Source organism: Oncorhynchus mykiss, chromosome 18 (assembly GCF_013265735.2).
Source record: "Oncorhynchus mykiss isolate Arlee chromosome 18, USDA_OmykA_1.1, whole genome shotgun sequence".
NCBI classification, from domain to species: Eukaryota; Metazoa; Chordata; class Actinopteri; order Salmoniformes; family Salmonidae; genus Oncorhynchus; species Oncorhynchus mykiss.
In genome coordinates this window covers 17,583,906-17,598,905 of record NC_048582.1, presented here as the reverse complement: position 1 = coordinate 17,598,905, position 15,000 = coordinate 17,583,906, and the positions used below count along the sequence as shown (strand labels likewise).

Genomic DNA, 15,000 nt, shown 5'->3' with positions numbered 1-15,000 from the left:
TTGAATCACTAATGAATATGAAGTTTCTGAGTTAATACACTTCTACATGAGACGTCTAGTCTTACCTTCATCAGTGGTTTGGCTTTTTTGTCAAACAGGCCGGAGGGGAACAGGTATGCAATGCTTCTCTGGAACAGAAACAGGAGAGAAGTCAAATATCATTAACATATCATAAAGATGGAGGGAGAAACCTTTAGTTTAAACAGCCAGCTCTGAACAGGGAGAAACCTTTAGTTTAAACAGCCAGCTCTGAACAGGGAGAAACCTTTAGATTAAACAGCCAGCTCTGAACAGGGAGAAACCTTTAGTTTAAACAGCCAGCTCTGAACAGGGAGAAACCTTTAGTTTAAACAGCCAGCTCTGAACAGGGAGAAACCAAAAAGATCATCAAGGACAACAACCATCCGAGCCACTGCCTGTTCACCCCGCTATCATCCAGAAGGCGAGGTCACTACAGGTGCATCAAAGCAGGGACCGAGAGACTGAAAAACAGCTTCTATCTCAAGGCCATCAGACTGTTAAACAGCCATCACTAACATTGAGTGGCTGCTGCCAACATATTGACTCAACTCTAGTCACTTTAATAATGAAAAATTGGATGTAATAAATGTATCACTGGCCACTTTAAACAATGCCACTTTACATAATGTTTACATACCCTACATTACTCATTTCATATGTATATACTGTACTCTATACCATCTACTGCATCTTGCCTATGCCGTTCGGCCATCGCTCATCCATATATTTATATGTACATATTCTTACTCATTAATTTACACTTGTTTGTATAAGGTAGTTGTTGTGAAATTGTTAGATTACTTGTTAGATATTACTGCATGGTCGGATCTAGAAGCACAAGCATTTCGCTACACTCGCATTAACATCTGCTAACCATGTGTGTGTGACCAATAACAATTGATTTGATCCTTTAGTTTGACAGCCAGCTCTGAACAGGGATAAATGATAGTAGCAGCCAGGCTAGCTAACAGGTTAGAGAGGAGACACTCAAGTCTTGTAAGAGTTCAGATAAAGGCTAGAGGGAAGTTCCTAGAGAACAGCAGTGAAAGTTAGAGGGGAGAGAGAACAAACAAACAGCTAGGTGACAGGAACCAGAGGACAGATTAGAGTCACCAGTTCACCCTAAGTTCACACACTCACAGCCAGTCTCCTTGTGAAGGCAGCAGAGTGGAGCCAGGTCATTAGTGCTGCTACAGATGGCACTACTCTTGACATGGTGGGTGTGTGTGTGTGGAGGGGGACAAACAGGTAGTGTCCACCCTGCCACTCTTCTCCAGCCAGTCTGCTCATCCCTCCTCTCCCTCGTCTTTATCTTATTTTCCTCCTTCTCTCTGTCTGCTCAATTAAGAGAGGGAACAGGTGCTAGAAGGAGAGAGCATGCTGCAGCCTTTTGGGCTGTCAAGATGAGGGGAATCATAGAGAGAGGGAGGGAAGGAGAGTGAGAGGTGGAAGAGAGAGAGGCAGGTGAGGGGGAGGTAAAAAGAAGAAGACAGGGGAGGAGAGTGGAACACTGTGCCAGATGAAGGCAGCACCTGTTCATTTCATACCCTAGGCTGCAATATGGCAGAGTCCCCTAGGGAGAGACAGAAAGAGGGGAAAGGGAGAGACTTTCTCCCTGCCACAGATTTCACTGTGTTGTTCACAGCACTCTAGATTTCTCCACTCTGTCTAAACTTCATCGATGTCAATAAAAAACGTAGAGAGAGTACTGCTACACAATAGTTTCTGCACAGAGCCTAATTTAGAAACTAAGTTTCCCTTTTCTTATCTCTGCTGCTAACACTTGCATTGTTTGCACTAATAGGAATGTCACAACTGAACCAGAGTCAACAACAACATATAGGCGCAATTCTCCCCTAATTACCCCTCCATTAGTCCCCCATTCCCTCTCCAGTCTCCCCCATTTCCCCCTCCAGTCTCCCCATTACCCCTCCTATACCCCTAATTCCCCCTCCAGTGGTCCCCCATTCCTTCTCCAGTCTCCCCCATTTCCCTCTCCAGTCTCCCTCATTTCCCTCTCCAGTCTCCCTCATTTCCCTCTCCAGTCTCCCACATTTCCCTCTCCAGTCTCCCACATTTCCCTCTCCAGTCTCCCACATTTCCCTCTCCAGTCTCCCCCATTTCCCTCTGCAGTCTCCCTCATTTCCCTCTCCAGTCTCCCTCATTTCCCTCTCCAGTCTCCCTCATTTCCCTCTCCAGTCTCCCTCATTTCCCTCTCCAGTCTCCCTCATTTCCCTCTCCAGTCTCCCTCATTTCCCTCTCCAGTCTCCCTCATTTCCCTCTCCAGTCTCCCTCATTTCCCTCTCCAGTCTCCCCCATTTCCCTCTCCAGTCTCCCCCATTTCCCTCTCCAGTCTCCCTCATTTCCCTCTCCAGTCTCCCTCATTTCCCTCTCCAGTCTCCCTCATTTCCCTCTCCAGTCTCCCCATTCCCCCATTTTCCACATCTCTCCCTCTCCTCCACTCATCTGACGATGGGACGCTCCATGTCACTTCCTGTTACAAAGCCCACTGCTAACAGTTCTATTCATTAGATAGGATAGAAGGTTAGAGACTGCCAGGAAGTGAAGAATCATGGGAAATCAAACTAAACGAGTGGGGCAAACGAAGCTAATGCATTCTTCCTTCGTAATGAATAAAACATGGGATGTGTGTGTATCAGGCGTTGCTAATACAGTGGACACAGCACATTACACAGTGCTGGCCCCTGCTGAGTCTGTCTGTGTGATCAGATCCAGGTCTTATTGTTTATTTTCATAATGACTATATGTGCACATCTTATGGATACCAAAATAATAGAGGTACACAAGTTGTTTTGTAGGTCACTCTGTAATGATTTGCACGACCACCGTGCGTCCCACACGTCATGGTAATGTAGGTGGGTGTTTTACACTTTTGAACATAATATTCCCTTACTGCTGTCTAGCTTCCAACCCGGCCTGATTGTACATATGAATTTAATTATTGATGCCAACATGTACAGTGCCTTGCGAAAGTATTCGGCCCCCTTGAACTTTGTGACCTTTTGCCACATTTCAGGCTTCAAACATAAAGATATAAAACTGTATTTTGGGCGTGCAAAACTGTAAAATTGGGCGTGCAAAATGATTCAGCCCCCTTAAGTTGATACTTTGTAGCGACACCTTTTGCTGCGATTACAGCTGTAAGTCGCTTGGGGTATGTCTCTATCAGTTTTGCACATCGAAAGACTGACATTTTTTCCCATTCCTCCTTGCAAAACAGCTCGAGCTCAGTGAGGTTGGATGGAGAGCATTTGTGAACAGCAGTTTTCAGTTCTTTCCACAGATTCTCGATTGGATTCAGGTCTGGACTTTGACTTGGCCATTCTAACACCTGGATATGTTTATTTTTGAACCATTCCATTGTAGATTTTGCTTCATGTTTTGGATCATTGTCTTGTTGGAAGACAAATCTCCGTCCCAATCTCAGGTCTTTTGCAGACTCCATCAGGTTTTCTTCCAGAATGGTCCTGTATTTGGCTCCATCCATCTTCCCATCAATTTTAACCATCTTCCCTGTCCCTGCTGAAGAAAAGCAGGCCCAAACCATGATGCTGCCACCACCATGTTTGACAGTGGGGATGGTGTGTTCAGCTGTGTTGCTTTTACGCCAAACATAACGTTTTGCATTGTTGCCAAAAAAGTTCAATTTTGGTTTCATCTGACCAGAGCACCTTCTTCCACATGTTTGGTGTGTCTCCCAGGTGGCTTGTGGCAAACTTTAAATGACACTTTTTATGGATATCTTTAAGAAATGGCTTTCTTTTTGCCACTCTTCCATAAAGGCCAGATTTGTGCAATATACGACTGATTGTTGTCCTATGGACAGAGTCTCCCACCTCAGCTGTAGATCTCTGCAGTTCATCCAGAGTGATCATGGGCCTCTTGGCTGCATCTCTGATCAGTCTTCTCCTTGTATGAGCTGAAAGTTTAGAGGGACGGCCAGGTCTTGGTAGATTTGCAGTGGTCTGATACTCCTTCCATTTCAATATTATCGCTTGCACAGTGCTCCTTGGGATGTTTAAAGCTTGGGAAATCTTTTTGTATCCAAATCCGGCTTTAAACTTCTTCACAACAGTATCTCGGACCTGCCTGGTGTGTTCCTTGTTCTTCATGATGCTCTCTGCGCTTTTAACGGACCTCTGAGACTATCACAGTGCAGGTGCATTTATACGGAGACTTGATTACACACAGGTGGATTGTATTTATCATCATTAGTCATTTAGGTCAACATTGGATCATTCAGAGATCCTCACTGAACTTCTGGAGAGAGTTTGCTGCACTGAAAGTAAAGGGGCTGAATAATTTTGCACGCCCAATTTTTCAGTTTTTGATTTGTTAAAAAAGTTTGAAATATCCAATAAATGTCGTTCCACTTCATGATTGTGTCCCACTTGTTGTTGATTCTTCACAAAAAAATACAGTTTTATATCTTTATGTTTGAAGCCTGAAATGTGGCAAAAGGTCGCAAAGTTCAAGGGGGCCGAATACTTTCGCAAGGCACTGTACCTCTCTGTTTATTGAATATGCATAAAGTGTAGCTTTTTGTGTGGCCATGTTTTGTATAGCATCTACACCCACTATGCGTCGTATGTGTAATGGCTATGTGAGGTAAAATGTGGATATATAGGGGATGTGATAACGAGGTCTGCTTGACCTGATGAAGATCCGTGTTGGATCGAAACGTTGTCATTAAAGGTGGCAATTGGGGGCAAATTCAGTGCGCGGGCCTTTCTGTTATTTTCAATTAAACTTCCTTACCCCATCACCTCAGTGTTTTAAGGACATGCGTATGACCACAAACTGCTTTACACAGCCCACTGGTAAGTGCTAACAGTTCTGTTCATTATAAAGAACGATGGTTAGACACCACCGGGAAGTGAAGAATCATGGGAAATCAAACTAAACGAGCGGGGCAAACGAAGCTAATGCATTCTTCCTTCGTAATGAATAAAACATGGGATGTGTGTGTGTGTGTATCAGGCGTTGCTAATACAGTGGACACACCACATTACACAGTGCTGGCCCCTGCTGGTGAATGTTAGAGTGTGTCTGTGTGATCGACTCCACCAGATGCTGCTGATGGCATGCGGAGACAGACCAGAGACAGACCTGAGACGATTCTCAACTACTGTTGGGGAATTAAACTAATATGGCTGGAAAACCACCTTAAATACATGTGACATCTCCTCTGAGAAAGAAAGCATAATTTATCTACTCCAAATAAGGTGCCACCTTTCTGAACATTGCCTAGCCAAATGCATATCTCAATTGAGTTGAGGGGGGACACCATAGACTTATTGAGGTATGAATGCGTCTCTGATTGTAGGGTAAGGACAAAAAACTGCATTACACTACATCCCTCTAGGGTTTACACTGCATCCCTCTAGCGAAAGACAGGAGTTGTACACCCCTTTTGTTAGACATAAGTGCAGTCTTTCTTACATTAATGTCCCCCTGAGTGAAGGTCTCAGGGTCCTCTCCCATCATGTTGGCTAGATGTCTCTTCCCGATGTTGAACTCCTCCACCTGCTTCTTGATGAACTCCTCTGAGAACTTCTCTGGGCCCGCTGCAGCCAGGTTCTTCCTGTGGAGAACAGCACTCACACATAGCTGTCTGGACAGCACCTGAGGTGTGGGAGAGAGGAGGTTCTTATGTTAGGATACATACTGTAGTATAGAACTGGTGCTTTAATAACCCAGGTCCTTGGTTTCACAGGGATAGATGAATGTCAGTTATCTGGGCTAATAGACTGTCTCTGTAGGTGGCTCTGGTCTTTTAGGTGCATTAAGTTAGTCTGAAATGGTGAGATTTGGCATTGACAAATATACCAACTGATGGGCATTTGACAGCAAGGTATCCACTAGTAAATGGGACTAACATTGGATTAACGTAGTATAACGTTAGCTAGCTATGAAAACAAGCTCTGTGAGGCTTAGCTAACTAAGGTTCTATTAAACCAAAATATTGCGACTTGTATGTCCAATATGTTCATGTAGCTAAACTATGTCCAATATGTTCATGTAGCTAAACTATGTCCATTATGGCATGCATGTTGAGACAAGAAGAACCATTTCTAGAGAGTCAACTAGCTACTTAGCTCTCTGTCTGTCTTACTTCAATGACAGTTTACATGTGAGCTAGTTGACAAGGCAGCGCATTGCTACTAGCGCTAAGCTATTTCAAGGACAACTCAGCCCTTCTCTACAGTGCTGCCCCGTTGACATTTCCGTGAAAACATGCCAAATTAAACTCCTGGCTTTACCTGGCGAGTCAAATTTGACGAGACTGTGTTAAAATTGAAGCAGCAATTTCCGCATTTCCAGAGAAAAGATCCCACGGTTCTTCCACCGGAGGCCGCCATGTTTGCTGTACGACGCTCTGGTGAAAACAGGAAGTACGTCGATAGCAAAAGCCTTTGCATTTGCATTTGTGTTACAATGTAACTGTTACAATGTTACTACATTTCATTTCTCACTGTATATTTGGCAAAATTCGGATACAAAGTATTTGTTTCTACAAAACAATAACCGTATTTGATATATCCATAGAATAACTAGAATAAATGTATAGGTTTTTCAGTCCCTTTGTTGCATCCAACAAGTAGTTGAAAAGATAGGTATTATAACAAATATGTGTTTTTATTATTATGGGATATGAGGGCACTATGGGATATGAGGGCAGCATTATACTAGGGGATATATACTATGGGATATGAGGGCAGCATTATACAAGGGGATATATACTATGGGATATGAGGGCAGCATTCGTAATTTTGGTCAACGTTTCGTGTGGAACCCTAATTAGTAGGTAACAATTGAACTGGTACAAATCACCCAACCCTACTACACATGTTCAGATGAGCCACGACAACTAATTCAAGCTGGAAGCTGTCGGACCACATGCAGAACGATTTGTTGACATGGTGAGTTTTTTTGTTTTGGGGGGGGGGGGGGGGGGGGGGGGGGGGGGGTTAAATAACAAACAGCTATACAACTATAAAACGTAACCACTATAAAACTACGCAAACAACAACCATACAACTATAAACTATACAACTGTACAGAAGTATACTATAATACAAGTATTCACTATGCTTCAGATGTAAAATAAGTGTTGGATACTTGGACTCCCCCTTCATGGATTTAAAACCATATAGGATTGTTGTAGGCATTGGCTGGAGGGAGTTTCCACCATTGCTAGTTTCCAAATGTTAAAATACTATTAATAAGAAACTCTTCTCTCCACTGCGACTTCCTGGTGTTGTGTAAGGTCCTCCGGAAAAGTTAAGAGTAAAAAAACGAGTTGTTCTATTATGAGACGACAAAGTAGAATATCATCTTCAAAACGGAGATTACATACAGTAAATATTTCAGAAATTAATCCACACGACAGAGCAGAGTGAGTGAATGGAGTACGGGTTATATAGTAAAAGGGAGAGTAGTATCGCCTGGACTGAGTAAGAGAACATTGACTTAATGTTATGTGTTAATAAGTCTGATGTGGATCAGTACACACTGTTAAAAGGAGGTACTGCCTCTCACAATGTTTTTCTTTAAATCTACTTTTTATCAAACCAGCTCTATATGAAGTGTTTGTGTAGTTAATTCACTTGTACTTGGTGGAGAGGAAGGGCTTACAGATGGACATGAGGAAATGGGTTAGGAACTGTGAGCAGTGGTTGAAAAGTACCCAAATGCCATACTTGAGTAAAGGTAAAGATACCTTAATAGAAAACGACTGAAGTAAAAGTGAAATTAACCCAGTAAAATACTACTTGAGTAAAAGTCTAAAAGTATTTGGTTTAAAATATACTTAAGTATCAAAAGTAAATGTAATCGCTAATATATACTTAAGTATCCATATTAAAAGTACAAATCATTTAAAATTCCTTATATTAAGCAAACCAGACAGCATGATTTTCTTTTTTACGAATAGCGAGGGGACACTTCAACACTCAGACATCATTTACAAACTAAGCATTTGTGTTTAGTGAGTCTGACAAATTGGAGGCATTCGGGATGACCAGGGATGTTCTCTTGATAAGTGTCTGAATTAGACAATTTTCCTGTCCTGCTAAGCATTCAAAATGTAACTAATACTTTTGGGTGTCAGGGAAAATGTAAGGAGTAAAAAGTACATTATTTTCTTTAGTAATTTCTTTAGTAATGTAGTGAAGTAAAAGTTGTCAACAATACCTCAAAAAACTACTTAAGTAGTACTTTAAAGTATTTTTACTTAAGTACTTTCCACCACTGACTGTGAGTATATTTGGGTGTGTTGAATTCTGTTTGATGTATAAACATATTCACCAACATTCTTCTCTTTGTTACAGCATGTTTCGGCTTACAGTGGTGAGACAATGTTGGGGACCAACTGGTTCCTACAGGGAGGAGGTGGATCAGTGAAACGCTTTGTACCTTGGCTCTCCCTTCAGTTCACCAGACAGCAGAATGAAGAGCAGAGCTTCACACGAAGGGGAGAAATAAATGACTAATGATCACTACTGTAAGTTGTTGGGTCGTGTGTAATATGCTAGTGATACAGTGCATTTGAAAAGTATTCAGACCATATTCTGACTTTTTCCACGTTTTGTTACATTACAGCCTTATCCTAAAATTGATTCAATTGTTTCCCCCCCTCATCAATCTACAAGCAATACCCCATAATAACAATGCAAAAACAGGTTTTTAGAAATTTTAGCAAAATTATACAAATCAAAAAAACGTCTATTACATTTACATAAGTATTTAGACCCTTAACTCAGTACTTTGTTGAAGCACCTTTGGCAGAAATTACAGCCTAAATTCTTCTTGGGTATTCTCCTGCGTTGTCTTGGCTGTGTGCTTAGGGTTGTTGTCCTGTTGGAAGGTCAACATTTGCACCAGTCTGAGGTCCTGAGCGCTCTGGAGCAGGTTTTCATCAAGGATCGCTCTGTACTTTTCTCTGTTCATTTTTCCCTTGATCCTGACTATTGTCCCAGTCCCTGCTGCTTAAAAACATCCCCACAGCATGATTCTGCCACCGCTATGCTTCACCGTAGGGATGGTGCCAGGTTTCCTCCAGACGTGACGCTTTGCATTCTGGCCACTCTACTGTAAAGGCCTGATTGGTGGAGTGCTGCAGAGATAGTTGTTCTTCTGGAAGGTTCTCCCATTTCCACAGAGGAACTCTGTAGCTCTGTCAGAGTGACCATCGTGTTCTTGGTCACCTCCCTGACCAAGGCCCTTCACCCCCGATTGGTCAGTTTGGCCGGGGGACCAGCTCTAGGAAAAGTCTTGTTGGTTCCAAACTTCTTACATTTAAGAATGATGGAGGCCACTGTGTTCTTGGGGACCTTCAATGCTGCAGACATTCCCCAAATCTGTTCCCCGACACAATCCTGTCTCGGAGCTCAACGGACAATTCCTTCGACCTCATGGCTTGGTTTTTGCCCTGACATACACTGTCAACTGTGGGACCTTATATAGACAGGTGTGTGCCACTCCAAATCATGTCCAATTAATTGAATTTACCACAGGTGGACTCAAGGATGATCAATAGAAACAGGATGCACCTGAGCTCAATTTCGAGTCTAATAGCAAAGTGTCTGAATACTTACGTAAATAAGGTATTTCTGTTTTCACTTAGTCATTATGGTGTATTGTGTGTAGAATGATGAGGAAAGAATTGTATTTAATACATTTTAGAATAAGGCTGTAACGTAACAAAATGTGGAAAAACGGAAGAGGTCTGAATACTTTCTGAATGCACTGCATATTCAAAGCGTTGTTTTTCGCTTAGCCAGTAATGTCGGTTATAGACACTTTCTAGCTTGAGTCGCAAGACAATACCAATCCTGGTCCTGGAGAGCTAGGTGTGCAGGCTTTAGTTCCAGCCCAGTACTAATACACCTGACTAGCTACAACGGTGGGACTGTAATGATTTTCCCGGGTAGGGGGCTTGGATGCATTCGACTTTTAAGAATGCTGCATGACTTTCATGGCAGATGAGTCATGTGTATCTGAAGTCTATTGTAGATATCTTTCTCATGTCTTATCCTCAGTGATCCAAAATGTCTTCTGTTGCTGAGCTTCTGCTGGCCACTCTGGAGGACCTGCTCGAAGTAGATCTAAAGACGTTTAAATGGCGCCTGACCCAGGACGTGCTGGAAGGCTTTCCTCACATTCCAGTGAGCCAGCTGGAGAATGCTGACAGACTGGACATTACAAACACGATGGTGGAGACCTATGGTCCTGAGGGAGCTGTGAAGATCTCACTGGAAATCCTGAGGAAGATGAATCAGAACCAACTGTCTGATAGGTTAAAGAACCAGTACAATGAGGGTGAGACAACAGAAGCAGCAGGTTAGACAATTATACTACGTTTAAGATTATTATAATTTTTACATAACAAGCAGCAACACATGGCAGGCAGCAGAAAATCCCAGACGAAACTGATGTACTACAATAGCTTTCTTTCACTCTCTCTCTCTCTCCCTCTCCCTCTCCCTCTCCCTCTCCCTCTCCCTCTCTCTCTCTCTCTCTCTCTACCTCTCTCTCTCTCTCTCTACCTCTCTCTCTCTACCTCTCTACCTCTCTACCTCTCTCTCTCTCTCTCTCTCTCTCTCTCTCTCTACCTCTCTCTCTCTCTCTCAGCCCCGAGTGCTCCAGTGGTTTTAGAAGTCAGAGGTAAGCTGTTTGAATCAACACAACAGCACCCAGCGGGCAGAATTTGAAACGTGCATATGCCGTGTTCACATACTGTTGGAGTTATTGGACGGCAGGTAGCCTAGTGGTTAGAGCGTTGGGTCAGTAAACTAAATGTTGCTGGATCAAATCCCTGAGCTGACAAGGTAAAAATCCACCGTTCTGCCCCTGAGTCAGAGGTAAGCAGTTAACCCACTGTTCCTAGGCTGTCATTGTAAATAAGATTTTGTTCTTGGCTGACTTGTCTAGTTAAATAAAGATGAAATGAAAATCGGAAATGTGTAGTTCCGACTGGGACGTTTCACTTGAACAACTCTCCCAGTCGCAATTACAGTACAAGTGGGAAACTCAGAGAAAATGTTGTGGTGATTGACTTTCTCAACCAAAAGATGACCATAAATCTATTTTTGACAACTACGACATCATCAATGTGGATAATGTATGTAGTTTGACCATATTGTCAATGTTTTGCAAGCTTGCTAACTTTATTATTAGTAATGTTATCTAGCCTATCAAGCTAGTTGTATCACAACCAGCCGTGAGTGGGAGTCCCATAGGGCGGCGGACAAATGGTCCAGCGTCGTCCGGGTTTGGCCGGTGTGGGCCGTCATCGTAAATAAGAATTTGTTCTTAAGTGACTTGCCAAGTTAAATACAGGTTAAGTAAAAAAGCACAAGAATGAAACAGTCGTATTTCCGACATCACAACTAGACGAGCATGTGAACATGGCAATAGCAACAGGATAAGGTTTTGAGTTGGAGGTGCTGACCGGCGGGTGGGGGTGGCTTTAATTCATGCAATTCTACATCGTTTTACATGAAGTCCCAGCCTATACTCTGACACTGACAAACTGAGATCAATAACAATGACCTCGTCTTGAATGCAACCAATAGCCACATTTTTTAAGATAAGCTATTGCTCCTTGGTGGCTAGATTATGCTCTCTTGTGTAGCCTAGTGTTTTGTTTCTTTCTTTCTGTACAGCCATAATTATATACATTTGCCAAATGTATCAGCGCAGCATCTTCAGCACCCCTAATTCCCATGGCAATGGACAGGTGACTTCATTATGATGTCATATTCTGGTAGGAAACTGGTTCTGGTTGAGAAGACCAGATAAGATACAGTGCAGTCGGAACGTATTCAGATTAAATCATCCCCCCCCCCCCCCCCCCCCCTCATCAATATTCACACAACACCCCGTTATGACAAAGCAAAAACAGGTTTTTAGATATTTTTTGCAAATGTTTTAAAAATGTTAAACTGGTATCACATTTACATAAGTATTCAGACCCTTTACTCAGAACTTTTGTTCAAGCCCCTTTGGCAGTGATTACAGCCTCCAGTCTTTTTGGGTATGACGCTACAAGCTTGGCACACTTGTATTTGGGGAGTTTCTCCCATTCTTCTCTGCAGATCCTCTCAAGCTCTGTCAGGTTGGATGGGGAGCTTTGCTGCACAGAGTCTCTCCAAAAAATGTTTGATCGTGTTCAAGTCCAGGTTCTGGCTAGGCCACTCAAGGATATTCAGAGACTTGTCCTGAAGCCACTCCTGCGTTATTAAAGAGTTCAATCTTGGTTTCATCAGACCAGATATTCTTGTTTTTTATGGTCTTTTTTATGGTTTTGTTGCCTTTTTTGGCAAACCAAACCCGACCTTCAATGCTGCAGAAATGTTTCGGGTACCCTTCTCCAGATCTGTGCCTCGACACAATCCTGTCTCGGATCTCTACGGACAATTCCTTCGACCTCATGGCTTGGTTTTTGCTCTGATATGCACTGTCAACTGTGGGACCTTATATAGACAGGTGTGTGCCTTTCCAAATCCTATCCAATCAATTGAATTTACCACAGGTGGACTCCAAATCAAGTTGTAGAAACATTTCAAGGATGATCAATGGAAACAGGATGAACATGAGCCCCATTTCCAGTCTCATAGCAAAGGGTCTGAATACTTATCTAAGTAAGATGTTCATGTTTTTTACATTTTTAATACCTTTGCAAACATTTCTAAAAACTGTTTTCGCTTTGTCAAGTATGAGCTATTGTGTGTAGATTGAGGAAATTGTTTTATTTAATACATTTTAAAATAAGGCTGTAATGTAACAACATGTGGAGAAAGGGAAAGGGTCTGAATACTTTCAGAATGCAGTGTATACCAGATAATTTTTTTAATTGAACCTTTAGGCAAGTCAGTTAAGAGCAAGTTCTTATTTACAATGACGACCTACACCGGCCAAACTAGGACGACGCTGGGCCAATTTTGTGCCACCCAATGGGACTCCCAGTCACGGCCGGTTGTGATACAGTCTGAATTCGAACCAGGTTGTCTGTAGTGACGCCTCTAGCACTGAGATGCAGTGCCTTAGATAACCAGGTAACAACCAGGTAACAACCAGATAACAACCAGATAACAACCAGGTAACAACCAGGTAACAACCAGATAACAACCAGATAACAACCAGGTAACAACCAGGTAACAACCAGATAACAACCAGGTAACAACCAGGTAACAACCAGGTAACAACGTCTTCTATCATGCCGACATCGAGACATCATGTAAAATATGTCATATTTTGGTTATTATCTGGTGAAATAACCAGATCATTTATGGTTGCTAAAAAGACATTTGACAAAACAACCTGACCAAAACATGTCATAATGACATCAATACACACACACAAACACATACCGTTACCATGGCAGTATATAAAAAGTAAACTCACTGGATCTTTGTTTTTTCTTGCAGTCCAAGACAAACTGAAATCCTACCTTAAGAAGAAGTACGGCTGTATATACGAGGGGACGTCAAAGGAAGGTGATTTCATCTACCTAGACCAGATCTACACTGAGCTCCATGTGATCGAGGGGGCCTGGGGAGGGGTCAGAGATGAGCATGAGGTCATACATCTGGAATCTAGAACACCAGCCACAGGAGAGACCACTATTGAAGCCAACAACATTTTCAAACCCCGACCTGATCAAAAGAAGCCAATCAGAACAGGGCTTACACTGGGCATCGCTGGCGTGGGAAAGACTGTCTCCGTTCAGAAGTTTATTCACGACTGGGCAGAAGGAAAGGAGAACCAAGACATTGATTTCATCTTTCCACTTCCTTTTTGCAAAATTAATTCTAATATAGGAGAAAAGGACTGCAGTCTGATTGAACTGCTTCATCAATTCTTCACTGTCATGGTACCGGTGAAGACCCTGGGGGAAGGTTCTAAAGTTCTGTTCATCTTTGATGGTCTGGACGAGAGCCGACTTCCTCTGAACTTCAACAGTAAGGTTCTGACAGACGACACAAAGCCAGCCTCGCTGGACCAACTGATCACAAACCTCATCACAGGAGAGCTCCTCCCCTCTGCTCTCATCTGGATAACCTCCCGACCTGCTGCAGCCAATCAGATCCCTCGTCAACACATCCACCAGTGGACAGAGGTACAAGGGTTCAATGACCAACAGAAGGAGAAGTACTTCACAAAGAAAATTAGTGATAAGAACCTGGCCAGCAGAATCATCAACCATGTCAAGTCATCAAGGAGCCTCCACATCATGTGCCACATACCAGTGTTTTGTTGGATTTTAGCCACTGTTCTAGAGAAGCTGTTTGATGAAGCAGGGAGTGGAGATTTGCCCAAAACCCTGACTGAGACATACTTACACTTCCTGATCTTTCAGACAGACAGGATGAGAGCAAAAGGGAATTCCGTAGGAAGTGACAACATAGTCCTCAAACTTGGAGAGCTGGCATTTCATCAGCTGGAGAAGGGATATCTTATCTTCTATGAGGAAGACCTCACAGAGTGTGGCATTGGAGTCAGAAAAGCATCCGTGTACTCAGGATTGTGCACCGAGATCTTTAAGGTGGAGGGGAGGACCAGTCAGAAGACAGTGTTCAGCTTTGTTCATCTGAGCATCCAGGAGTGTCTTGCTGCTGTTTATGTGTTTCTCACATTCATAAACTGCAATAAAAACCCACTGGTCCAACAGAACTCCTCCTTTTTGCGGAAACTTCGGAAACACCAACCTATGATGAACTTACTCAAGAGTGCAGTGGACAAGGCCCTAAAGAGTAAGAATGGACACCTGGACCTGTTCCTCCGTTTCCTTCTGGGCCTCTCACTGGAGTCCAATCAGACTCTCCTACAAGGCCTACTGACACAGACAGGAAGCAGCTCACAGACCAATGAGGAAATAGTTGAGTACATCAAGATGAAGATCAGGAAGAATCCCTCTCCGGAGAGATGCATCAATCTGTTCCACTGTCTGAG

The 15,000-nt window shown here is 42.9% G+C and overlaps 2 protein-coding genes across 3 annotated transcripts in view; one reads left to right on the top strand and one right to left on the bottom strand.

The window, feature by feature from the left end:
• Positions 1–6,461, bottom strand: part of mrps9 (mitochondrial ribosomal protein S9) — an 18,431-nt gene extending 11,970 nt beyond the window's left edge. The window contains exons 1-3 of the mRNA XM_021608593.2: positions 6,306–6,461; positions 5,485–5,667; positions 66–128 (exon numbers count right to left, since the gene is read on the bottom strand). Of these exons, the coding sequence (XP_021464268.1) occupies positions 66–128; positions 5,485–5,667; positions 6,306–6,404 (345 nt within the window). The 5' untranslated portion in view covers positions 6,405–6,461. The remainder of the gene's footprint in view (positions 1–65; positions 129–5,484; positions 5,668–6,305) is intronic.
• An 88-nt stretch (positions 6,462–6,549) lies between these two features.
• LOC110527367 (NLR family CARD domain-containing protein 3) overlaps positions 6,550–15,000 on the top strand; it is a 16,105-nt gene continuing 7,654 nt past the window's right edge. The window contains exons 1-5 of one of the 2 annotated variants that reach the window (XM_036952075.1): positions 6,550–6,965; positions 8,376–8,548; positions 10,086–10,386; positions 10,678–10,710; positions 13,476–15,000. The exon at positions 13,476–15,000 is cut by the window's right edge and continues 219 nt beyond it. In XM_036952075.1, the coding sequence (XP_036807970.1) occupies positions 10,095–10,386; positions 10,678–10,710; positions 13,476–15,000 (1,850 nt within the window). In that variant the 5' untranslated portion in view covers positions 6,550–6,965; positions 8,376–8,548; positions 10,086–10,094. Of the gene's footprint in view, positions 6,966–7,143; positions 7,442–8,375; positions 8,549–10,085; positions 10,387–10,677; positions 10,711–13,475 lie in introns of those variants that run through there. The other variant, XM_036952076.1, reaches the window with a different exon arrangement.